General features: G+C 40.2%; 1 protein-coding gene across 1 annotated transcript in view; it reads right to left on the bottom strand.

Annotated features, from left to right (window-relative positions):
- Positions 1 to 26,010, bottom strand: part of LOC311431002 (putative acyl-CoA dehydrogenase 6) — a 92,335-nt gene that overhangs the window by 60,808 nt on the left and 5,517 nt on the right. Inside the window, exon 2 of the mRNA XM_084508057.1 lies at positions 15,473 to 15,593. Coding sequence (XP_084364183.1) covers positions 15,473 to 15,593 — 121 coding nt within the window. The remainder of the gene's footprint in view (positions 1 to 15,472; positions 15,594 to 26,010) is intronic.

Here is a 26,010-nt window from a genome sequence, read left to right as displayed (position 1 = left end):
TCAATATACCCACTCTCTATCTAGCTTCTCCTCAATAAATCCAAGTGTGGAAGAAGATCCATACTAAAACAAGCAACAAAAATCTACCCCAAATCCAGGCAAGACATTTTAAAGCCATGCAGGGCAGCTGCATTCAGGACAAAAGATGGGATGCTGTCTCCTGATGCCACATCGTGCAGTAACCACATAGCATAGAGCTAGGCAGTAGTCACTGCAAAGGTAAAAATATCCAAGTTTAATCATCTCATGGGTTTAGTTTTGGAATCTTAGATTGTTTTCAAGTCACTTGTTCAGATCACAAGATCAGACACAAAAGATTCTGGAATTCTATAAATTTATATGTATTACACGGCAGACACCTGCTTCAAAATTATCCCTGGAGGAAGTCTGATTCACACCATTCCATTCTGTGCCATCCTCTCCTCTAACTGAAAGATTTTCCCTCCTCTCCCTAATTGAGAGGGCAGCACCATACAAACCACACAAAGGCCCAAATTCTGGCTTATCACAGACAGGTGCCGCTCTGAAATCCCTGGAGTTGCTTGGAGGTTACACAGTGCAGCGAGCCTACGGGTCAAGTCAGTTCTCCTGCACATCAGTTTGCATGGACATGTTCAGTGGGCATCTCTAACACTGAGGGTTTCTTCAGTTTTAAAAGAAGTAGCCTGCAGAACTCAAAACACAAAACATGCAGGCGATTTGTAATTGCATACAAAGTTTTCAAAGACCAAAATATATACCTCTCTGACAGTATTCTGGGAAAGAAGAAACTGGATTCTCAGTAGCAAGGAATAAAGTCAGAAACAAAGATATTAGCATCATGAGTATAGTTCCAAAGTAAGCTTGCTGGACGGAACAGGACATTTCCTGTTGAGATGACTTCTTAAAGGTATTTTCCTCCTGGTATTTGTTTCATCCTGCATTCTTCTTGTTTCACATCCTCTGCTGGGATTATGCAACCTGATGATATCCAACTACAGCTTGGACAGAGACAGGGGACAGGATTCTCAAAACTGTGTTTGGAAGAAGATAAGGAGAGGGCACAGACAACTGCTTTTCCTTTTGAGAGTTTATCTGGTTTATCCTGACATCTCATCAGCGTGGTGACTGGAAGCCCAGGAGAGACCTGCCGAAATGTAGCGAACGCATCCTGGTTTCTTTTACAGGTCCAAGTGTCCACAAGCACGAGGTTTTACAAGCACAAAACAGGATGTCCAGGTCGTACAACTACAAAATGCAATCCACAAAGTGCTCAGAGGATGTACCAGGGTCAGCTCAAATCCAACACAGAATGTGAAGATACCAATATTTAACACCCCCCCTTGAATGCTGCACTGCTATAACCCTCAGCTGCTTTATCTATCTTTTTTGCAATGTAGGAGACATACAGAAAAGGAGATTAAAAAAAAAAAAAAAAAGGCTATCAACAACTAGACATGATCACATTTTATGTAGCTCCTTTCCGTTCTTCAAAACAACCCCATGCACAGCAACACTGGCCAACCAGCAAGGCCTCCACAGTGCCAGGACTGGGTTATATATACACAAAATAAAAAGCAGTCTGAGTGTGACTTTATTTATTTTTAACCACGTGCCAAGTATGACACTAGCGCTGTGTGCAGGAAGCATCTGGACACACTGGAAAGAATTTCCTGACTTGCCACGGGCAACAGCTCAGCTAATGGCTTCTTGCTGTCCGCCACAGAAGAGCAAACTGCTCCCATGCTGCCTTCATCTGCCTTCCTTTAAAATAAAAGGGGAAAAAAAGTCAGTATTCTACCTAAAACAAACAAACAAGAATCAAATAAAATGGAATCAGAGGCTTTTTGTTTTCTGTTGTAAACATGGACTTCCATGATGGCAGGATTTAGCCTGAACTGCTCAGCTATGAGAAGAGAGACCTGGAAAGCAAATCGCTATTAGAATGCTGAATGAGTAAGATATTCTATTTATCTTCCAAAATAAAACTTCTGAAAAGGTTACTGAGCAAGAACAAACAAAAGAACAGGTAAAAGAAACACAGCGCGTTACTAGCTTGAGGAGAAAATATGCAATTTAATCTTTAATAAGCTTTCCTGATGAAGCAAAGTCCATCTGTCTAAATTTCTCTGAAATGGCACTGGCTTTGCAGAGTAAATCCATACCAAGTAGATGACAAAAAAAAGATTCAATTTCCTCAGCCTTCAGGACCTTAACATTTTTAGCAATGCCAAGAATATCTGATCATAAAAAAAAAAAAAAAAAAAAATTTTCCTCCACTTATGCCCAGAAATTCATCAGTTTATCATGAACAAAAAAGAAAATTACCCTTACTCCTACCAAAGGAAGTTAAAAAAGGAGAAATAGCAAATTGCAATTGTTAGAGAAGTAACACGTGAACCTACCTGAGTCCTCTTAAGAGGGGAAAACACAGCAAGAAAGAGAGGAGAGACTCAATGGAAAAACACAAATAGACAGAGATGACTGAAAACTGCTGGTAGGATTTAGAAAACACATGAATGACAATGACCTGTCAAAAATATGATCATAGTAATCCAAATATAAGAAAAAGGAGGGAAGCACAAAAATTAATCTTGGGCTGAGGGATGATTCTGAGAAGCTGGAACATCCACTGATTATTGGTAGTACTTTAAGTACCTGAACTTTTCATTCCTGGCAAAACTGAGGCTGGAGTGGATCTCATCCTTCTAGCAGTTCCCCAGAAGCTATTTCTCTTTCCACAAGAGCCCTGACCACACCACAATCTGGTGGATGACCTGACTCCCCAGAGGCTCTGGACCAGCTTGGTGCCAACATGCCCTTCACCTTCCCCCATGCACCTTCCTCCCCAGCCACACAGCGATACCCATGCTGTCCAAGCAAAGCATCAGGGATGCACCTTGCATCTCAGCCAAGTAACATCATGAGATAAAGTCCAGATCTCTGGCATAAGACTACAATATTGCTGCTGGGACCAAAGCTCTGGTCTGCCCAGTAGACAGAGAGTGTAGGAAGCTATGAAACAGTGCTGGCACCAGCTGAGTGAGGAGCCGATGATCAGAAATACAATTGAAATACAATAAGGTAGCCATGGATGGTCTCACCACCTATAAAGTGCGTAATAGCTTCTGGATTCCTATTAAACTTTGCTCTCTGCGATTCTGTGGGATGAGTTTCACTGGTTATTCATCATATAAAAAGGGGAAAAAAAAAGAAGAAAAAAACACTAATTCTTTCCAGTAGTCTTATTACTCACGGAACTTCCACTCCACCAAAGGACCCCAGCTCTTGAATGATAAAGGGAGGGTGAAAGTAACAGGCTCATTCATTTCCTCTGACTAGGGAGCAGAAAAAATTCTGACTAAAGTCACCTTCAGAGATTTTTAAACCATTTGATGATGCTATAAAAAAAAAAATCAATTATCTGCCCCTGTTATACTCACTCAAGGAAATTTTCCATTAATTCTGCCCTTTGTTTCCCTATTCAGATGAAGCAAGCAAAGTGAATTTGTAAAAGCCGGAGGTTTTGGGGGAGTGCACATTTTCTGCTGGCTTCACATGCCAAAGGAAAGTGCACATAGACAGGTCATAGTGTTTCAAAGGTCCCATGCCAAAAAAGTTCTACCAAAAACATGTCTTCCACCACTGGCACTGAAATGAATATTGATGCACTGTCAGCTGACAACAGAGTTCATCTAGTCCACCATGAAGGAACCTGAAAGACATCTGCAATAGGCTCTGAAACAATTTTCTTGTATGCTGCCCAAGGTGTTTTCCTACAGTTCTGGGTTTGTTTCCATTGGACAACGTGTAACACGGGCTCTGACACAAACAGAAGTAGTGGTTAGGAACACTAAGGAGAAAAAGCCCTTTAACAGTCACTGAAACCAGAAAGCCCTCGTACCTTGTTGCTTCAGTTCCCTGCTGTCCCACCACCCTACCAGCTGTCACCCTACCAGGAAGGTTTTCTACTTGACCTCCACCTAGCAGAGCCATGCAAAAGATGTGCCGGGCAGTGCACGGCTGTGCTCACGGCAGCGTCCCAGGGAAAACCCCTGTCCTTCTCCTTCGTCATCGCGGCTGCTGCTTCCCAGCTCTGGAGACATTTCCCAGCTCAGACAAGACCACAGAGCAGCTTTATGGTCTTACGGGAAACAATAGTTATTGTTTAGAGACTTCTAAAGTCTCTAATCAATCTTCTCTGAAGAAGTCTCATTAGAGACTTCTCTAATAAGAGAAGTCTCTAATGAGACTTCTTCAGAAGCAGCTCTTCCAGGCTGGAAGAAAGGCAGAAAGGTACCAGCCAAGCACAGCCTCCAGCCAGTATTTCTGTCCAGCAAGAAGTAGTCTTTCCTAACTAGGCTCCCATGTATCTGCTGGAGAGACAACACAGAAGAGACATTAGCAACAAAAGCAGAAAACATTGCAAGATAATAACCTCTGCAAAACAGCTAACCCCAGGGAAGGTCAGAAACAATCCCGGTGTTTATAAGAACGTTTCCCTAGTCCCTGTGTCCTTCCCAGTTGGCCAACAACTCCAGCACTTAAGCAGACACTTTTTAGCAATTCTACTCATTTGAAAACTGTTCTTTTATGTTACTGAAAAAAAAAAAGAAAAAAAAAAAAAAAAAGAAGATGAAGATATCTCAAGGGTTTCTTGAGTGGACAGCTGGAAAATTTAAAATAAAAGTTTTAATTCAGCCTTATTTTTCATTTTTTAAATCAATAAACACTTTTCTGTTTTTCAAACAGGGTGAAGCTGCATTGCCTCCAGATGACTGTGGCTTTGAAACAGCAACATAAAACCAAATGAGCCTAGAATAAAAATAATAAAAAAAAATGTTAAACAAATCTTCGCACCCTCTTGTGGCCTCTTCCCTTTGTTTTGTCCTAACAACCATTTATCTCTGCCCACTCCTCAACCTCTGCCCCAATAAACTTCTGATGAGTCTCCTCCCAAGGTCTCCAACGAAGTCAGCTGCAAAATAACTGAAATAGCTACTCAGATTTCACAGGCACCACGAGGCAGGGGCAAGGCTGTAATAAACTCTGTCCTGCCCTGCACACATAACCCAGAAGTCCTGCTCAGTGTTCCTTTCACCCCTTAAACATTTATATTGTTCCGCCGAGTCCTGGGATTATGATATTTTCCCATCTTTAGTTTTTATTGTGCACCAGTCTCCTGGGGGGGCGGGGGTTGCAATGACACTTGATCCAGTTTGCCCTGAAAGTTTGCTGTGTGCATTTCCATTTAGAGATCACTCTCTTGTAAAATAAGTAGGAGACCAGATAAACACAACCTGCTAATACTATTACACTGAGCTTCTGGCTTAACATATATACAGCATCTGTCCTAATCAGGACTTAAACTATCAAACAGACAAACAGAAACAAGAAAAAAGTTTCAAAAAAGCACATTTGCTTATATTTGTTTTTTGTCCTGTGATGTGCACCAAAAATAAAATGTGACAAACTCAACAACAAATCAAATCATTTCCTTTTGCCGTTATTCAGGCTTCTGAGAAGAATAGCTATCAGCTTATCATATCTTATCACTGTCCTCTTTATATTGGATTACAGTTTGCAGGAAACATTTGTTATTGTTTTCCTTGGACGTTATAGATTATAGTAGGAAAAACAGCTAAAGTGTGAATACCTTACACCAAGTGCAACTAGTTCACAAACCTGTCCCTCAGGAACCCAAGCAGTGAGACCAGACAATGCATTTAAGCACGTACTTAAACAAGATAGCTCTTGTGCTGCACGATCAAAGGTTTGAGAAGTAGCTGGCAGGCCAAGGACATGGTCAGCCCTGAGGCACTGCCAACCCCTCAGTTCCTGGGAAATGTTACTGAGTTAAATTCTGGCACTTACAGCAAATTTCAGCACAATGCTAGGGAATGGGACACCACTTCTTGCAGGGGTGATGCAGGAGAAGCAGAGTCCATGCTACCCATCTGCTGTACCTATGCAGTCCCAAAGCCACAGACAACATCTACACACTGCTCTCAGGTGCTACAGGGAGATGGTGAGGGTAACAATCACACCGGGGTGGTTTTGAACGCTCATCTGCATCTCATTCTTCATTCAACAGAGGTATAATGTGGCACAATTCCTCTGGAGAGGATAAAAAATGATTAAAAAAAAAATTAATCTAGGGCAGAAAAGTCAACCAGAACTGGTGAGAACTCACTACTAAGCCCACACACTCCTGAGCACTTAAAACACCACATTGATCACTTTGTTTATAGCCCTGAATGAAACAGCAACAGTCCCAGATAAAACGAAACTGCCTGAACCGACTTAATTAATATTTCTTTCTTTGAAGTTTTTAGAGGGTTTAAAACAACAGAAAATGTAAAAGGATTCTTCTCTCTAGATAAAAAATCAATGTATAAAATGTAACAAACTTTACCGCAACAAATAATATAAATGTATAACAGATACACAATCATGCTTGTCACTACAAAGTACAATTCAGGATGGAGTATTACTTTTCCGTACCAGGTACAGGTTATAGCCAAACAGAGCATTCACTCACACATGCCTGAGCCTCCTGCTGTTTCCCCACCCTACTTATCAACTCAAACAATCCTCAAATTGAGAAGCACACAGGAGATAATGAGACACAAGTTCCGATGGCATGAAATCCCTGCTTGCCTCTCCATAAATGAACCAAGCAGTTGTCTTGCACTGGTCAGACTGTCCAGTCAAAAGAACTGGTTTTAGAGTTTCACTCATTCCCGTTGCCAATGTATCTCCACTTCAAAAACAATTCGTATATTTTTTATAATGTAATAAATCAATTGAGAATATGAAGTTAAATGGATTGGTTCTTTGGACCAACCACAAATCTACATATCAGTGTATTACTAAGGCTAAGCTTATAAAAGAACTTCAACATGGTTGTGCCAATACACCAGGGCATAGGTTACAAATATTTTTCAGGCCAATGTAATAGATTTTAGAAGTACTTCAGAAAAACAAACAAACAAACATTTTTCATTTCCCACTTCACTTGCTAGAGGGTATCATGCACCCTCTGATGTGCCTGTCAGTACTACGTGAGGGCAAACAATGAAATCCAAACAGTGTTACATGAGGGTAAACAGTGAAATCAAAACAGACCTCACAGCAGAACAAACATGAGCCCCATGTCACATAACTAGGTATGGTTAACTTCCAGGTTCACTGTGAAATGGTGATATCTATTCCACACAACATCACATGATTACAAACTACTGCAGTCTCAGTTCTCTGCATCTTTACCTCAAAATTTGCTTGTTCCATTCCATCAAATTAGGAAGCTGAAAACAAACAGCTTTAACCTTATCCATGTAGTAAGCACAAAGGAAATAAATTCTTTATATCAGTATCCTTTTCTGAAATCTTTTGATTACCGTGTAGCATATGGCATTATGAAGTGCTGTGTGCATTACTTCTCCTGTATGCAGATTGGTAGTCACACGCAGATTCAGATAGACTGTGTCTGCATCTTGGTCCATCCTCCTTGCTGGGATGAATGTCAAAAAGGATTAGCACTGTCCCCAGCAGTCCAGTTTACAGCAGGGAAGCCCAACAGCTGTCTTGCAAGGGTAAGGACAAAATTCACAAAGGTGGATGCAATGTTAGCCATCTGTCAGAAAGGGAGAAAGATAATGCCAAGTCCCGTTTTTCACTTATAGGAAAATAAAGTTTACTGGCTTGGGGACCTCTAAACTTCCTTACCAATGTCAGGAGTGACTAAGAGCTTATGCAATATCTCCATGGATTAGATTATTAATGATGCCTCTGTAATAATGTAATGATGATTTTGCATCACCCGGGTCACTATGGATTAGAAAAACTAGATCAGAATAGGAGAAGTAGAACTAAAGAGATATCTGGGCTTTTTGTTGGTGGTATGTGTTGTTGTTTTTTTCTTATTTTTTCTTCTATTCAGCTACACGTGTTCTGGTTTGTGCAGGCTGGACACCAGCTAATCTTGCTCAAATATTGAGCATAAAAAGCACCTACCTCGGAACAATGCAATCTTTCCACAGTCTTGTTAATGTTCTCAAGCCAGCTGTCATTCAAAGTTTGTCATCTGTTTATTGACCTATGGGATCTGAAAGCATTGACAAGTCAACAGTTCTTCAGAGATTTTCCATGTCAACCTCCGAATGACTTCATTCAAAATATTCACAATATTTTCCCCCCCTTTCAGTCCCAGGAAAGAAACCAACCTTCGCTTCCAGCAGTTAATAATGCAAAAGCAAGTGGATAAAAGTGAATCAAGCCGACATTTCACAATGATAATTATCCCCACTCAGTGTAGTGATGTGTCTTGATGCATTAAGGGTATATTCAAACCTTTCAGAAAGCATTCTGGTTATTCCATCTCGGTACATGAACAGATGCCAAGAATCTAGTGTCAAACTTCTGAGACTGGGAAAAGACAGTTACATGTAAATTAAAGAAACTTCCAAGATGAAGGTTATTTTAATGTAAGCACATTCACTGTTTGTTAAGCTTTGTTAAGCTTTGACAGTCTTACCATTTGATCCACAGAAATACAAGGATAAACTTAATTATTTTAATGGAAACTCCCAAACAGCATCTCTTACTTGATATTGTCTCAATCCTTATATTCTTTTCAGATTTTGTAGTATTTCATATGTCTTTAATCTATTCAGCTTCTCTCCTTGATGTACACTCTTTTGCTATTCACAATCATAAAATCAAGAACAACAGATTTTTAGCAGATTTGCCTGCCTGCTCAAAAACACCCGAGCACAGCAATTCTCTACAGAACTCTACAAATTCAAACCAAAGTTATATACAGAGGCCTTGAGAAGCACAGCAACAGGAGGAAATAGCTCACAAAGATAAAAAAAGTTACAAAATTTAACTGAAGCGCTGAACATAATTTAGAGTGTGTTTGGCCCACAGCTTCTGAAACAGGTCCATCTCCAAATAAACGATCACAAGTTACTACCAGGAATCTCAATTGCTTCTTCCACTGTTTTGTCATGATGCTAGGCTGAGAAATGCCATCTGGCTTTTGGTTCCATTCAGTGCCAATTAGACCAATTAATTATGTTCCACAGGTTAGACTGGGTTCCTGATTTAGCACCTAGACCATGGAGCAGTACACAGGTCTTCTTACTTCTTCATTGAAATAAGAAAACTGTTATTGCTACAACTTTTGCATTAGGGAGTAGAGAATTAGATAGAGAAGAATCCTCTCTGCTGAAGCTTGAAACATCAGCATGTAAAAAAAGGGCAAAACCTGTTAGGTAGTAAGTAAGGCCACAGCTTCTGGAAATAAATTCTTCATAGATGCTGGAAATCAAGGTTCCCACTTCCTTTTCATTGTGACCTTCCAACAATGTCACAGCTTTAGCTTTTAAATCTGTGTTTCTGGACCACACTCCCCCAAATACACGTACTTGGTATTTTAGTATTTATAGTTCCGTGCAACCTTGAAACCTCATTAACAAGCCTCATTTTCATACAATGCACTCGAGCTGGTGCACACTTAATGTAAAGTTAATTAGAAGGGAGAAGGACAGATTCTGCTGCAGGTACAGCCTGGCACACCCTGGAGCACAGCCCAGCATGTTATGCAGAGCGGGGGCTGCGTGCTGATGGCCCCTTCTCGGCTGGGAGGTGGAGAAGCGTACCCACAGGGAGGGCTGCTTCTCTCTGCTTCTCACACAAACGGAGACTAAGTGCTGTGAGTCAGCTTCCAGACACCACGGGGATCTGTCAGCTTGTGTGAAGCCTGTGAGACCCAGAAGCAAATCTGGCTTGCCATGGGGGAATGGAGCACTGAGAGTTCAAGCACTTAATTGCAGGGGCATAGCTGAGCATTTGATCACAGTTAGACACTTCTGGCTTCTTCCAGGAAAGAGACGTTTTTTGTGTCCCCCGATACCATTTTGACATAGCCTGTAACCCCTTGGGTACATGTACCAGATTTCAAAAAATCCTAGTCTGCCCCTAAGGCACTGACACGTTCGTACCTGAATTGGACAAGGTACTGCTTTGTCCTGCATTCAAGCCATAAGTGTGAGGATTTGTTTTATCTCGAGTACAAAAGTAGAAGCCCAGGAACTAATCTGATCTCTCTATCAACAACACATTTAAAGGAAGATTATCTCTTCCAGAAAGACTTGCTGTCCTTCAGTAAATCTGTTCTCTGCTGGGTGTTTCTGCAAAACTGCTCTTAATAGCTGAACAAGCTATTCCCAGAGGTTCTGGTGTACTCCCTAACCAGCCACAAAGAATGAGGCACTCAGGCTTCCAAATCATGTGGAGAATCAGCACCCCTAACCACCACCAAAACAACAGATAAAGAAAAACAAAAAAAAAAAGAAGAAAAAAAAAGGAGTTCAGGTACCCATTCCCTTGTCTGACCAGGAACAGAGCTCAGGTAGATGCTGGTCCATGATGTGCAGCAAACAAACTGTCTCCCTGCTACCATTTTCCTACACTTTTCCATTTCACAAGAAAGGGAAAATAAATAAAAGGATCACCCATGTAGAATGTGTATGTATACATATAACGATGTTTTCCTTAAAATAAGGAAGGCCAGATAAGCACCTGAGATTTCTTACACTTATCTGAAAGGTCTCCACACCACTTCCATCCATCACTAATTTTGTCAGCAATTCAATTCAAATAAAGCAGTGACTCATTTTAAACTATTGTTTTTCAAAGGCTATTTCAAGGCTCTTTTCTGATTGCAAAACAGGTGTACCTTGTAACTGATAAGTATTTCAGAGCTCTCATTTACTGGTTCACGGGCATCTTAACACGTAGCACAATGCCCTCACGCTCCCAAACCTCCACAGCACGACTATTATTAACATCCAGCTGCATTTGTTTGTAGGTACGAAAAAGATTAGTGAGTTCAGCCGGCTATGCAGAAACCCACAAGCACTGTAGCTGCTCCACTCCTGACAAACATAACTTGCAGGGGGACAGGCAAAGACTTCTCTTCTGGCATCTCTGTCCCCTTTTAGCTTCTATCCATCGATACACCTCAGAAGTTTCTTACATTTACTCTCTGTGAAATCATAAAACCCCATTTAATCAGAACTGCTAAATCCCTTTCCAGTGACAGAATTCACTGTTCCTCCAAGGTCCTTCTTTTGCTAATTCCGAATAATAATAAGGCTTAGTGTTATAGGCAGGAGAAAGAAAGAGTGAACTCCCCCACGTGCTTTGAAGGTGACTTTCCACTACCAAACTCTCGTAAGGTCTCCTCTTACAAGAGAAATGTAAACTTGTGAAGAAAAGAACAGAATTAAATTCAGAGGATAGCATAGATCTATATTTCCTCCATTTAACACACAAACGTGCAATAAACAGGCTTTCGTACAGCAAGATATTGCATCATTTTCCAACTGCAAAGCTATCAGTCATTCGAAATGTGGTTTGTTCCATCAGATTCTTATCTGTCTCAGGTGACAAGAACATACTGCTTATTACTTTATCCAGTCCCAGATCTGGCATATATCCCAGCAGTATGAAGAGGAGACAGTGTAAAACTCTCCCCTCTGTGTGAAGTCTTACACCGTTCTCTCCTGATTTTCCTGATATGTTTAAGAATGCATTTCTGCAAGCGCACTGCTAATTGTTTGACAGGAATAAATGAAAACTACTATTTGGACATACTGTCATAACCATTTGTGCATACAAACACATTCTACTCAATATTCCTACAGGACTGCTGGTGAAATACCCACAACAGGCATCATGATTGCTCACATCTCAATGTGATGCTATATGTAGAAGCAGGACAGAAGGACACGGCCCTGTTGCAAACCTTTCTCCTTCCTCTTTGCTTTCCCTGAGCCTTCACAGGAGGATTCCTGCACTTTTGCATCAGCTGATAAAAAAAAAACACTTTCAGTCATCTGCATGGACATGTAGAGTTATGCAAGCACATAACAGCAAATTTTGAGCCTGTCTTTGGCAACGCATCCTAAAATTTAGTAACAGCCAAGGCGTTGATTCATAAACCATAAGATTACAAAGGACTGTGTGGATGTTTTCAGCTTTTACTCCAACATTTCATCTGATCTGCACACAAAATACTCCAAAAATATGTCTTGCCCGCTTCCCTTAGCACAGTCACCAATGGCCAATTACCAAGACTGTTTAAAATATTTTTGCTCCTTACCCTAATATTTTCTGTCTTGAGTTTTGGGACTGTCAGTACCTCGATAGCCCAGACACTTTATAACTTGAGGAGAAACACACAGTAAGCATAAATGAACAGTAAAAAGTATATGGAGATGGTGTTTTTTTTTCCCCCTCAAACTAAATGCTTCAGGCTGAACTGAGCAATTCTGTAAAATGATTTTTGCACAGATGAAAAAGACACTTTTTATTAAAAATAACATTCACTTTTTTGCCATTTATTTCACAAGTAGGAAGAATTTCCTAATGTAGCAGAATAACACACATTTTCCAAGGGAAAAAGAAAAGTTGTATGCCCTATTTTTGAGTCATGTAAATAATAGCTGAGCAGAGAAATGATTCAAATAAAATAATCTTCCTCTGGCAGAGGACTGACCAGACAGAAAGTTAAATGCACTGTTCATCCTCAGGGCTCTCCAATTATATATGTACAGTTTGGCCTTGCCTGGTGTTTACATAACCCCTGCAACTAACATCTTGAACTATTGTACTACAGCAAATATTACTCCAAGTATTAACAACTGCGAAGAGGCATACAGGAAAAACACTGACAAGTTTGTAGCCCACAACCGCATCTGGTGGGAACTGATGCAGCCCTTGCAATGCAAACCGTGCCCCAAATCAGTTCTCCACACAGAGAAAGTTTCCAACGATAAGGGACACATGTAAGGCATGTTCTTTTAAAAACCTGCCTCCCGCTCAGCAGCTCATTGTTTGCGAATGGAATGGTGTTTACACAGGAACCAGTCCAGTTTCAGCAATCCGGAAGTCCCGCAGATGTTTCCTTCTATCTAAGCAAAACAAGTTTGTGAACCGTTCCTGCCCAATCAGAAAGCTTCAAAATTCGTTCTACAGAAAATAAAAATAAAAAATTTACTTGACAGAAGAACCTTGGGAAATAAATTCAGAAAAAATGTTATTTCAAAAGTGCAGCTGCTACTAAATTTATTCATTTGAAAAAGTTAGCCTTCTTCACCAGTGCATTATGATCTGGGTTTGGAGGGATGCAGCAGGAAAATGGTAATTTTGGTTGTGCTGGAAAGGGAAGAGGGCAGGTTGTTACTCACATGGCTCAAATGCTCTCCTCCAACCAATTAATCCCCCTTCTCCAGATCTCACCTGACATCCCACCCAAACTCTCAGCTACGCTTTGCTTCCTCAAATCTCTTAAGATCTCTTAAATGACAGAAGTGGCTGGGAAGGGTATAAAAGATCTTTTTCTTACTTTTTTCTTTTTTTCCCTTTTTAAATTACTGCTACTAGTACACACCAGTCATACAGCAAGCGTAAGCACTTCAAAAAACGATGAAGAATTTCATGCTTTGCCACAGTAAGTTACACTGAGACTGTGTTGTTACCCATCTGACTGTTTCACTTATCTTCCCAAGAGCTTCAGGACTTTCAGGATGTGCCCAATGTTATTGTACTATTACAGGGTCATCCTGTTGCACAGCTGAACACTGCAAAGGCAGCAACTCGCAGGAGCTGGTGCATTTTTTGTACATAACAGTATCTTGCTCCAGAAGATGAACTGAGATGGACCAAATGTCGCTGATAAATGTATCCGGTTTTTCAAAAGTTTTGTTAAAATGCAGCTGCAGAGACCCAACAAATTCAATTAACACCTACTGTCAAAACCAAGGATAAAATATTCCAAACCACAAGTATAACAAGTGTAGTCAGTGCAGTCAGCCTTCTGTGCCCATCTTTGCATTTGCACACCCTTTTTTCACTAGATTTTATTCAATTTATTCCTTGTTCTAGCTATTGTGTGAGTATTATACAAAGTTCCTACCTCTACAATGTTTTATGCACAGCATGCTTGGCAGCTGAGGTTCCTTACCCCAGAGGAGGCCTGTGCATGTCCTGAAATGCATGTAAGAACAAAGACAGAGCTATGATCTGTCAGCAGTGCAAGGCAGCACTATTGCAATCGACACGGATATTAGCAGTCTGAAGCAGACCCCACTGAGATATATTTCAGATCTGCCTATCAAACAATTATAGCAGAAGGTGGAGGTGTTATTTTTCTCCTTCCTCCAATAATCCTATTTGTCCTTTAAATAAATCTTAAATGTAATCTCAAACTGTCAGCATTTTTGTAAAGAAGTACCAGCTCAGACCTAATTGGATTTGTCAGACAATCACAGTTAACCAGTTCTGTGAGCTCCAGCGGCTGAACAGCTAGAGAAAAATCTTCCAAGTTGGAACATATAAAAATATGAAAGTTCATTTCAAGAAGAAAAATTTCCTCTGAAAGTAACTGGTAAAAAGGCATAATATGTTCCACAGTTCAAACCCTGTCCCTTAGCAACATAATGATGTGGTGTGGCATAGCTAAGGTTGTGTGAGCTGCTCTGTATAGATGATCAAGGCCAGGTTGGACGGGGCCTTGGCCAACCTGATCTAGTGGTTGACATCCCTGCAGGGGGGTTGGAACTAGATGGTCTTTAAGGACCCTTCCAACCCAAGCCATTCTATGATTATTTGCAGTTAACTGTTCAAACAGTGCCACTTCAGGATGCAAACTTGTTTTTGTTTTACACTTCTAAACCATGAATAAAAAAAAAAGGGGGGGGGGGGGAAACAGAGAATTCTGACAGGAACATTTATCAGTAGTACTTGAAAAAAATATATATTGCATTGCTTGCAAATGAAAAAACTTGCAACCTTGCAACATGTATTTTAGCTGAGGAGTTGAAATAGCTACTATGCCTCTGGACTTCTTGACTTTTTTGTCACAATTATAGGAACAGCAATGTGAACCTTGTTCTTTGACAGATTATCATCAGCTTCTTGTTCTGTACATGCTGCTGTCTGGAATAGTGCACCTCAAGGACAGTTTAGGATATAACAGTCTAAAACCCAAACAAACCTCATCTTCATGGTGAGACATAATACATTACAATGATGTAGATGTTACAAGTAAAATTTATGTAATAGGCCAAATCTTACAGCACTTCCAGTGCACTCAGACTGATTTGTTTCATGAAGACTGAGATTATTCCATGTATTCTGATCCAGAAGAAAGTAAAGTCACTAGACAGCTTGTACGTTGAGAATTGAAGTGACATTTATTTCACTGGCTTTAAATAACAATTACTCATTTTTTTAAACACTTATATTTAGGAGAATATCAACTTGAGCACTTAGCAACATCATTTTCTGTATCTGCGTAGCTGGTAAGCAGCATTCCTGTGACTTGGGAATAAAAGTAAATTCTGGGGCAAAAGCTATCTGAGATGGTGTAATGAGTCTATCGCTGTCTTCATCAATACTCAGGAGCTGTACACTCTCCTACCTGTTGGCTTATCCACACCAAGGAATCCAGCCTGTCCCAGGGTTTTAAACACTTTGTGTGCTGGGAACTGTCCTTCTTCTTCCCATTTGTCCACAAAAGGATTGATCTCCCTGTCGATGATCTAGATTTGAAAAATAAATTAAAAGTTATTAACACAAACATTCCTGTTGAGACACCTTTGACTACTTTTGTCTAAATAATTTAAAAAGCAAAAAAATGTACAGAGAACATTTTGAAAGCACATCAATTTGTTTACTTTCCGTTGGATGCCCTTGTTCTCCACCCACTCACAACAATTACCACAGATGCAATGGGGTAAATATAAGTAGTTCTTTTAGCAATTGGAACTATTACAACAGGAAGTCATCAGGGCTGGTTTAAGCCTATCCAAGCCCTATGAAAATGACGATTCCCTCTCAACATTCGTTACCTCTTTCGGTACTGCTTCTAGAATGTGACAGGAATAGAAACCTTGATTGTCCTCAGAGAGTCCCTGACAAAGAGGGTTGATAGCCTGTTCATGATGGCCACACAGGGCACACAAGACAAGCAAGTACAAAGGGCTTCAGCGCCTTTCCCTTTGCCTGAAATACTCTCAAGGACACTGGAGTTCTTCAAAGCACTTGTGTCGAATCTGAAAGTGTCTGACAACACATACACTGGAAAAATCTGGCCTTCTTCCAAATTTTATGGCATTCTCAAGACTGGAAATTGGACAACTCTCAACATCAAGACTAGCAACTCTCAGCTGGGCTACTGCTGCACACCTTCCATATGTCAATACTCTAAGCTGTTGGGTGACTGCACTTTCTCTACTCAGGCCACTCTTTCCTTCCAGCTGTTGCCAACAAAACACATCTTGAGCATGGCCAGGATGTTCACTTTGGAGGTTTCAGAGCACAAGGGTTGGATGTCTTGTCCCATAAAGACATGGATTTTCATGGTCATGAAAAGGGAGACAAATGTGCAACCTGCACTTTTGCAGCTGAGCTCTAAGGCCTGAAGAACTGTTCCAAAGAGCTCTGTGCCTCATAGCCCCCTACGGCACAGCATGGCTCCCCTTGTCCTCCAACCAGTCACCAGGCAGATGTGTTTCCAATAATTCTCAAAAAGTGTTAGAGGCATGGGGCCCACCTCTGACAAGGCCAAGCTGGGGGTTGGCACGTGCTTCTGCTGGGCCTCCGAGTGCTCCACACACCTGGGTCAGCATGCACAAGGGTGTCCAAAAGCAAAACCAGTCAACCCTATTCCCCAAACCAAACCATACCCAAACAAACACCAATCCCCAATACGATGTCTCTAGTCCATGAACACAATTTTACTGCTATGCTGTTTTACAAAGAGAGAATTTATTATTTTAAGAATTTTTTGTCTTTTCCCCACACTAAATAAACAAGTCCTGTGGTGCTAACTATTCCTTAAGCTGGAAATAGATCCCTCTCCCTGTTGAAGTGCTGTGCTTATGAGACCCTGTGGAGTGTTCTTCTCAGCTGCCTATTTATTGCACATTCTTCAGAGAATTTCAGCCCTTATATGGCTGCTTTCTGCTTCCCAGTTGGCCGCAGAAATAAGGATACTTCACTGTTGGTAACATGAAATTACTTTTTCACTTTTCTTACCAAATTCTGAGAAACACATACACTGAATGTACAACTCATTCAGTAATTACAACCTCTCTCTCCCTCTTTTATATTGAATAACATAGGCCTCATGACCAACGCTAACAAAATACTCAGCAGGACACTACCTAGGACAGCCCACGTTTAGCCTTCTGTATTGCCATATCCTAAATGCTCAGATTTTAGTGTGTGGACCCTTCACATTGAGTCACAGGCTGTGAAGCAGCTTTTGGCTGTACTCTGTTTGTAATAACATCCCAGTAACACTGATTTGATAACGTCCAGGGAAGTCCCTGAAAGTGGTTATGAAGCCTGTACAGAAAGTTATCCCCGTGTTTTGATGGAACTTGGCAAAAAGTCTGCAGTGAATATACTAACATCATTTTGTATTTGTTATGGCTGGTACTGGGCCAAGCGTTTCACAGCCTGCATACAAAGCTACCTTTGAAGTTCAATGGAGTCAGAAGAATGACTAAGGCATTAAAGAAGTTCTTTTACATCATTCCTGCAGATTATAAACTGCTCGCTTCTGTGCCTTTGAGCAGAACTCAAGTTGTCTGACAGAGCCAGAGTTTAATTATTACCAGGTAAGTTTGCCACATCTAGTAAAACAAGATCTACCTCGCATGACACAACACAAAGATGAAGACAGCCTTGCTGCACAAATTGTAAATGGTTTGGGTCCCCTAGTTCAAGAAAAAATGAACATCACAGTCCAGATACCAATATTCACAGTCATTTCTTAGCCATTCGACCATCCACTTTAACTGCATTTCTGAAAAGCAGTTAATCAGGTTCTGTCAAAAGCTTTTATACTTAGGACACAAATTGCTTGCAAAAATCACACGTGCTATTTACAATCACAAATAAGACTTTAAACAAACTAACCTATTTTCAGGCAAGAAAACTCATTCCTTTAAAAGTATTATTTATTAAAATAAGGCTTCAGAAAACACACATCCTCAGATGATTTACACTGAATCTGAGGGAAGGAGGAGGCTATTGGGCAATCAGAGGGCAGACAGTGTGGATGGGATTTGGGGAACCTCTCCCGTTGTGCTACCACATACAAACATAAGCCACATTGCTGGAGAACTGCAGTGCTGGTCAGCTGGTTGATGATTTAGTACTGATTATTGGATATTACTGCCCCTTCATATACTGAAACAGAGAGAGGTTTTCAAAGGGCCAAGTCAGCAATGACCGGAGGAATGCGTGCACTCACAGAACGTGCTAAAAACATTGTTACAAATGGCTGTATTTGGATGCAGGTCAAACACGCTGCATACCTAGCCATTTGACTTGCCCCTTCCTTTGGATTTTGCCAAAATGTCATAGCTATGCCCTCAGAGAAATATTTCAGGCTTTAATCAATTTAAATGTTAAGCAATTAATTTTGAATTAACTTACATTTTTTCAGTGCAGACAGCCTTCAGAAGCAAGCAGTAACTGCTGCAGGCACCTTGAACTAAATCATAAGTTATACATGGCATGTTTGACAAATACATAGAAACAAACTTTCAGCAGAAGCCAAGCAGCAGTTCTGTTTAATTTTATATGCTTTATCAGGAGAAATGTGGAAACCACGGGTGGTAACATTCAGACATGCATCACTTGGATACTGACTACAGTAAGATCTAAAACTCCTCTCTGTAGAAATATCTTAACACTGTATGCCTTAAATGTTATCCACCAGATATTACCAACCACAAAGGAAATCTTTTTACTTAATCTAGCTGGCCAAATCTTAGTGGCATTTGGGATTTAACATCTGTTTAGGAGCCATGTATTTTTTTTAGCCTGCTGATAAAGTAGAGTAAACTCAACAGAAATTTTGTTCTTTTCCTGACAGTAAAGACATGGTAAGTCTCATGTACAGGACTGGTGTTTTTTCAGGCTGCTTCATCCCACCCATAAAGACATAAAACTAAAGAATTCAGACTTGGTTTAGTTTACATCACTACTATGATCACTACTGTGGGTGGAATCAACCATGACTTATTTAAAAAAAAAAAACACTGGATAATTGCCCAGTTGGAAACTGATCAAGACAACAGGTTCATTTCATGTTGAATGACAGTAAGAAAAATAAAAGTGTTTTTTATTTAATGTAGTCTTTACAAAGCTTTGTGAAAACAACACCTGTAGCTTTCTGCTCAGGAAAGGGGAAATGGAGCTGGGAGAGCTGAGGGGGAAGAAACAGAAATTCTCATTTTCTGTTCTGGATTATTCTGCTCTGTTTAAAACAGAGTAATGAAAATACCTTTCCAGAATACTGCCAGATAATTGCATGCTTTCATTATTTACCCCTGGAAGTTACTGTCCTATTTAAATGAGAAACGAAACAAAACTACACATCTGGGGATTTTCCTTCATGTAGTACTCAGTATTTTGTGCCGATACTGTACCAGCAGAAACATTAGCGATTGTCACGTAATTCTCAATGTGTTCTAGAACATGCTATTTCTACAAAGGTGGAAACTGTAGTTTAATTAATTTGGATACTAAGAGTGTATACAGATGTCCTTTACAGCAACTGAAGATTTCTTTCCATTATTCACCAGCGAGTTTACCTTCTATCAAGCAATTCAAATTAGTAATTAAAGACTATAATATTTCAATACATAGTTTCTCATATCTGTCTCTTACAATACTGTACATTGCTAGTACAATATTTCAGCACACAGTAAACAGGATGATATATGGCCTTAATCTTGGAAAAAAAAAAAAAAAAAAAAAATCACCAACAAATATTTATCTGAATTCTTACAAAGAGACAGAAATTTTTACTAAAGCTTCATGTGATTCATACCTAAGCTGAAATTAGACTGTCTTACTAGCAAAGCACAAATTTGAGAAAAAATACTTTTCTATCACAAAAATTAAATGGATGTAAGGGTGCCATATCATACCACGTTCAGGTTTTTCCTTTTAAATCAAGCTATAGTAATTGAACTGAGCTCTATTAATATAACAACTAAAGATAACACTATTAATAGGATCTTTAAAGCAACAAAAACAACAACAACAAAAAACAAATAAACAAGAAACCACTAACGATGTTTCTTCCTTGATTATATCAGGACAATTAGCAAAACACTGACTTGAAAGAAAGGAGGTAACAGACTAGAGAGACCTTTGCCTTTGACACCAGCAATAATTAATGAAAATAATGAACAGCACACAATACAACATTTCTCCTGGTAATTTTATTCATAACCTCTGGCAGCAATGACTGCACTGCGAGACAACGCAGCACAGTACAGAAACCGGTGCTGAGGACAGGCAGTGTCTTCCCAGAACAAAGAACTCAAAGAGTTGAGGCAGCCAAATCCACTGCAGTGCCCATATGTGCTACCAGGGCAAGCCCACATAAATCAACCACAGGATGCAACAGCAGCACCAGAATGTGCTTTCCAGCTTAGTATCTCGTTTGTCTTCTTCCTGAACACAGCAGGAGCTATGAGCTGCCAGGGGGCCTGGATCACCTAACCTGGACGTGATGGGCCTGGGTCTGTGGCGGTCGGTGCCCAGAAGGAAGAGGCCATCACTTGGTCTCCGATGAGATCAGATGCAGAAGCAGAGGCAGGATGGGATGTAGCAGACCACAGGAGATTACAAATAACCCCATCACACACAGACGATTGAACCGCACAGCGGGCAGAAATCATTCCCTGTGATGTGAACCTTGCCTGCTCACACCAACCTATTTAGCGCACTTTCTTCTGGCAAACAAAATCCAATATTACGAGTCTGTCTGAGGTCTGAAGTAATCTCAACAGCAAGGCTGCAACCTACCGCTTCCTCTTTTGGGATACACAACCAGCACAGGCTGATTCACTGAAGATTTCCAGGAAGTTTTGCAGGACCTTTATCTGGGGAATTTTTATTTATTTATTTTTAAACCACTACTTGAAATAATGGGGCTAGCCACCCAAAACTATGGGATTTCTCTCTCAGCCTCTGGCCCACACTCCCTGTCTTTTAAAAATATACATGCTTTTTCTTGGTGTATCTCAGTACTCACCTAAGAGACCTATGTAAAAAGTAACCTACCACGATATAAGTGGTCCTGTCAAGGTGGTACTTGTCCTAGAGGCTGCCAAAATACTTCCCCCTCCTTGCATGTGGAAGAAGGCCAGGCTCCCTTGTGCTCACATCATGGGAGACCTGGCATTCAAATACAATTTGCAGATCTCACTCTGTATTCACACTGGGCTATTCAGCTAAATGTACAATTTAACATCCGAGCGAATGACTGCCTATAGAGTTGTCACTGATGAATTTGCCCTATTCCAGTATGGGATTTGAGACAGGTCCTCAACAGCAATATGGAAATTTCTGTACTCGGAGTTGTCATCAGACTCTTGCTCGGAACAAACCAAGAAAATGTTTTCCACAATGATACAGGGTTGAACTGGAAAAGTTCAATTTAAATGCTTTCATCTGTATCATGACCCTGCGAAAAACATTTGGATTAAAAAAAAAAAAAAAAGTCCTAGAAGCAGAATATCTAGATAATTAAAATAAAGAACAAAAATGAAGCAATTCTGACTTCAGCTTTTTTAAGCAGCATGACTCATTTTACAAACCTCAAACCAACAAGTTCTAAAATTATAATTTAGAAGGCAGTTACTTTTAAAGTCTTTCAGAACACTTCCAAGCCATCATCAAGATATTAAATCATGACATAAGTGTAGCACAGAGTATAGGAGAAAGAGCAGGAAAAAACACTGTAATTAAGTATCCATCTAACTCAAAACCTTACAAGCACTAGCAATGAATCTAGAGGGAGTGGTTTAAATATTCACATAAATGTTTAAAAAAGAATGCTTTGATTTCTTTCCGTATTTTTCTCTGTAATTCCTAAAAACATTTTTTCAGGACATTTAATTTTTTACTTAGAATTTTCAATCTTGTTTTCCCCTTGTCAAAACGAAAAATAAATGAGGAATTACCAAACATATCCAAATCCTTTTAAAAAAGCCTTTACTGAGCTTAAAGGAAAGAAATTAAGAAATTCCCCCAAGTTTTATCATTGTTTTATTTTCCATTTCTTTTTGTTACATCTTCTCCCCCCATTATAGTCGAGGACTTACAGGTCTAATATGAAATGTGACTGCTTTAGTCATTTATTTAAAAAATAAATTAGCCCTTGTAAACAAGCTCACTGCTATAACAACAAGCACATTCAATAAAGGAGAGATGCATAGACTGAAATTCATGGACTAAAAAGTAATCAAACAGAAACCCTAAAAAAATAAACTATTAAACGGCAGGATGGGCTGTCCTTATCAGCAGCTTTTTGAACACTAAATGAACACTTCTGAGCAAGGAATGAGTGGCTGAAGGACTCCTTTGAAAGGGAAGGCAGGAAAGTTGCTCTCAAAACTTTGTACTTTATCCACAAACTTTGAAGAACATGCCAGATATTCATACACTAGGCAGGACGTCCGCCAACAGCCACCCCCTGAAAACATCCAGACCTGGGACGGTCTAAAGGACCATATTGTGATGCCTTGGCTTTTCAGTTCAGTTTGGTCTACCCAGCCTTCTGCGTATTTCATATGCAGAACCAGCCACCCTGCATGACTTCTGCAGGACAAGATGTGATCAGCCAGGCGAGAAAAAAAATGCTGGATGAAAACGACACTTGAAACCAGCCAGAAGATACCATCGAGAAGGATAAAGAAAGCCAAGACATATAGACTGTGTGCATATAAATATTTAATTCCATATCTAAAAAGCCTTCCACAGATGTTTAAACACTTCACTGGTTTGACCCCTGCTAGTGAAACCACCCGACTTGGTGTCAGTGCACAGAGCCATGGTTAGGCCCACACCGCAGCCCCTGCACTGGGCCTGCACTTCTGCTCATCGTGCTGTCTGCGGCCTGCGTGGCTTAGCTTGTATTCTGCCTGACAATGTACCAAGTGCTTGACAGAATAAAACAGCACATCAATCATGCTCATCAGGCACATTATATATACCCCCTCCTGTGCACGTGGGTTCATTTAAACATAAGTACACACATTTCAGATCATTCAGCTTTCCTCTTTTCCCTTCCCCAATGGGCAGCATTTGAGCACGAGACATTAAAAGTTAAGGAGAAAAAGTCACTCCAGTGCATTGCTGTGAAGGTGGTTGAAAAGGGCATATAACAAGTCATTGCTAGCACCTTGGGTATGTTAGGAAACTTTTATTTTTGGTCCGTTACGGCACAGTGAGGGTGAACAGGCCTGGCTCACGTCCGCCTTTCTCCTCTGCCTTTAGACATAGCTGTGGCCAGAGCTCAGCTTCCCAGTGGGTTCAAAACCAATACTCAGTAGACTCAGAGAAAAGGAAAGCAGAAAAATTTCCCGAGTGCTCGAAAATATAAGACAGAAATGGGAAGACGTGTTTAAACTTGATTAATTATAGCACCGTAATTCCTTTTTGTACCTTCAATTAAGCCATGCCACAGGCAACAAGGAATCATACAATCTGCTACAGCACTGGGTACTAAAGACTGCAGAGATCAGCCAATACAGGAACAAATTGCTACTAAATTAAATTTTCCCTTTCCCAAAGGGAAAAAAATCAGCAGAGGGAAAAGCCCTATAATGTAAGACTTGGCAACATCTCATTATATAATAAAACATACCTGTCCCCATCTATTTTATTTCCAGCAAGAAAAGCATGCACATTATGAGTATAATGCAATTTCTTCTGCTCTATTCATTTGGCTGTAATTGGACACACTTCTGTTTAAATCATTGCATTTCTTCGCTTTCACTGTGATACAATTCCCTGCAGCATACATAATACATAAAGTAAAGCTGATTATTGTTTCAAAACTTCGAATACTGCAGATCTTTTGGTTCCACACAGCTGGCTAGTTTTTAGTTCAGGAGGCAAATAAATAAATAAATAAATAAATCAACAATGGAAATCAACCCTGAATCACCCACGAAGCTTTTGCCACTGCTTACCTAAAACTTAAAAGCCTACAAGTCCTCCAGGGAATGCAGTGCTAAGCAGGGATACACATAAGGACAAACCCCTCCTGCATACACCTGGGAGTTTCTGCAGTCCCTTGCACAGTCCCAACCACAACACCTTCAACAACCCTATTCAGGAACATGGTAGAAAATGGGTGGTTCTCAAAATTGCCTCCCTTTCTGGACTCCAAGAACTGCAACTACCATGCTGAATCCTACCCTCCAGCAAAATCAGGAAAGGAATACAGCTGCAAAGCCTCCTGAGATCAGGAAATTGACTATGTTTGTATGTTCCAGGGAAATTTCTCAACTTTTTTCTTTTGAACCCATTCAGGTTTTATTTTATTTATTCCTCTGTCTCATTTGTAGCATCTGGCGTATCCTCCATTCAACCACACCAGAATGAGCAATGTAATATGCCAGCAAAAAGAGCATTTCTTAACTCTGATTCTCAGCATCATGGGGTTTAAGCCACGAGGAGCTCTGTGTTCTTGGACAATAAATTCTGTTCCTTTTACCATGACCTTTTTGCAAAAACTATAAATTCTCCCAGGGAGCTAGAAAATATACATGTACATTGTATATGTATAATATACATTGTATACAATGTATAATATACATTGTATATGTATAATATACATGTGTATATATGTATATATACATGTATATACCCTGTATAAACATAATCATGTATAGCATCCAAGGAAAGGCATATAAAAATATAATTTCTACCTGGGCAGAGAATAATGCTTTTTCCTCATTGCTGCCACAGTATTTCCCTCATGTCCATCTACAGCCAGAGACAAGTCAGGCTTCTCTAAATCTCTGAGTTTTGAAAATGGAACTCTTCTTAGCAGAAACAGAGTTTCTTGGTTATGAAACAAAAAGATTCGAGAAGAATACTTAAAATATCAGAACTTTCATCCATACAGCTACTTGTTCCAAACCCACTGCTGTGCTATCCCTGTGACTTACATAGTTATTAATGTGAATGCGTAAAGCTCATATTCTTTCCCTCTATTTTGGTCAGAGGGACTTTTTGTGCACATGTGGTATCATTATGGGGAAAAACTAGATCAAAGAAACTCCCTTTTCCACCTCCAAACAGCCAGCACTTGACTAGATTCAGACTCAGCCACAGTGACCACAAATGCTATTCCTAAGAACCGTGATTATTCGTATTTGGCTCTGGATTACAGCCCTACATGAACAAAACATATTATCAGGCCACCTCTCTGCTGAAAAGCATTAGGACATCATGAAAATATACAATGGGTTCCAACCTGAAAGGCATGTACCCCTGGATTTTATCCATCTGTGCCACCCACACACTGCTCAGGGCTCAGCACTTAACCCTGTACCTAAGTAGAAATGCAACGTGAAAACTGGGTAACTCTTGGTGAGATTGGTTGTTTTGAGCAACATTACATGAAGTGCTGGCTGGGCTATACAGTTTGTCCAGACTGACACACTTCCTTCTTCAGGAGACCTCCATTAGTAGACCTTCCAGGTGTTCACTGTGCTTTTTCACCAATTAGGACCAGAAGTGGCAAGCAACATCTCCTTCTATGACTTTCTAGCGCATCACTGGGCCACGTTCAGGCAAGAGTATCTGTGCTGTTACACCTGCACCCAGAGAAACAGTCCTGGGCATAACACAAGGTTTACTGACTGCATCCAGGTGACTCACATCATGAATCCTTAGATAAAACAAAATATATTCAGAACTGATACTAACTCCCCTTTTGCCTTTACCTTTTCTTAATCTTGCATCAAAGAAGAAAAGTGTTCTGTGGAGCTATTCAAAGCATGGCTCTGCACATGCCAAATTGCAGACAGAAATAATGGAAACCCACCAGAGACACACAACTTACACCATTTTATAAATGCGCTGGCACTTAAACGATGTTCATTACTGTATCAGCTGAGCTGGGGTATC

The sequence above is a fragment of the Aythya ferina genome (genome assembly GCF_964211825.1).
Source record: "Aythya ferina genome assembly, chromosome: 2".
NCBI classification, from domain to species: Eukaryota; Metazoa; Chordata; class Aves; order Anseriformes; family Anatidae; genus Aythya; species Aythya ferina.
This window is presented reverse-complemented; position numbering and strand designations above follow the sequence as displayed.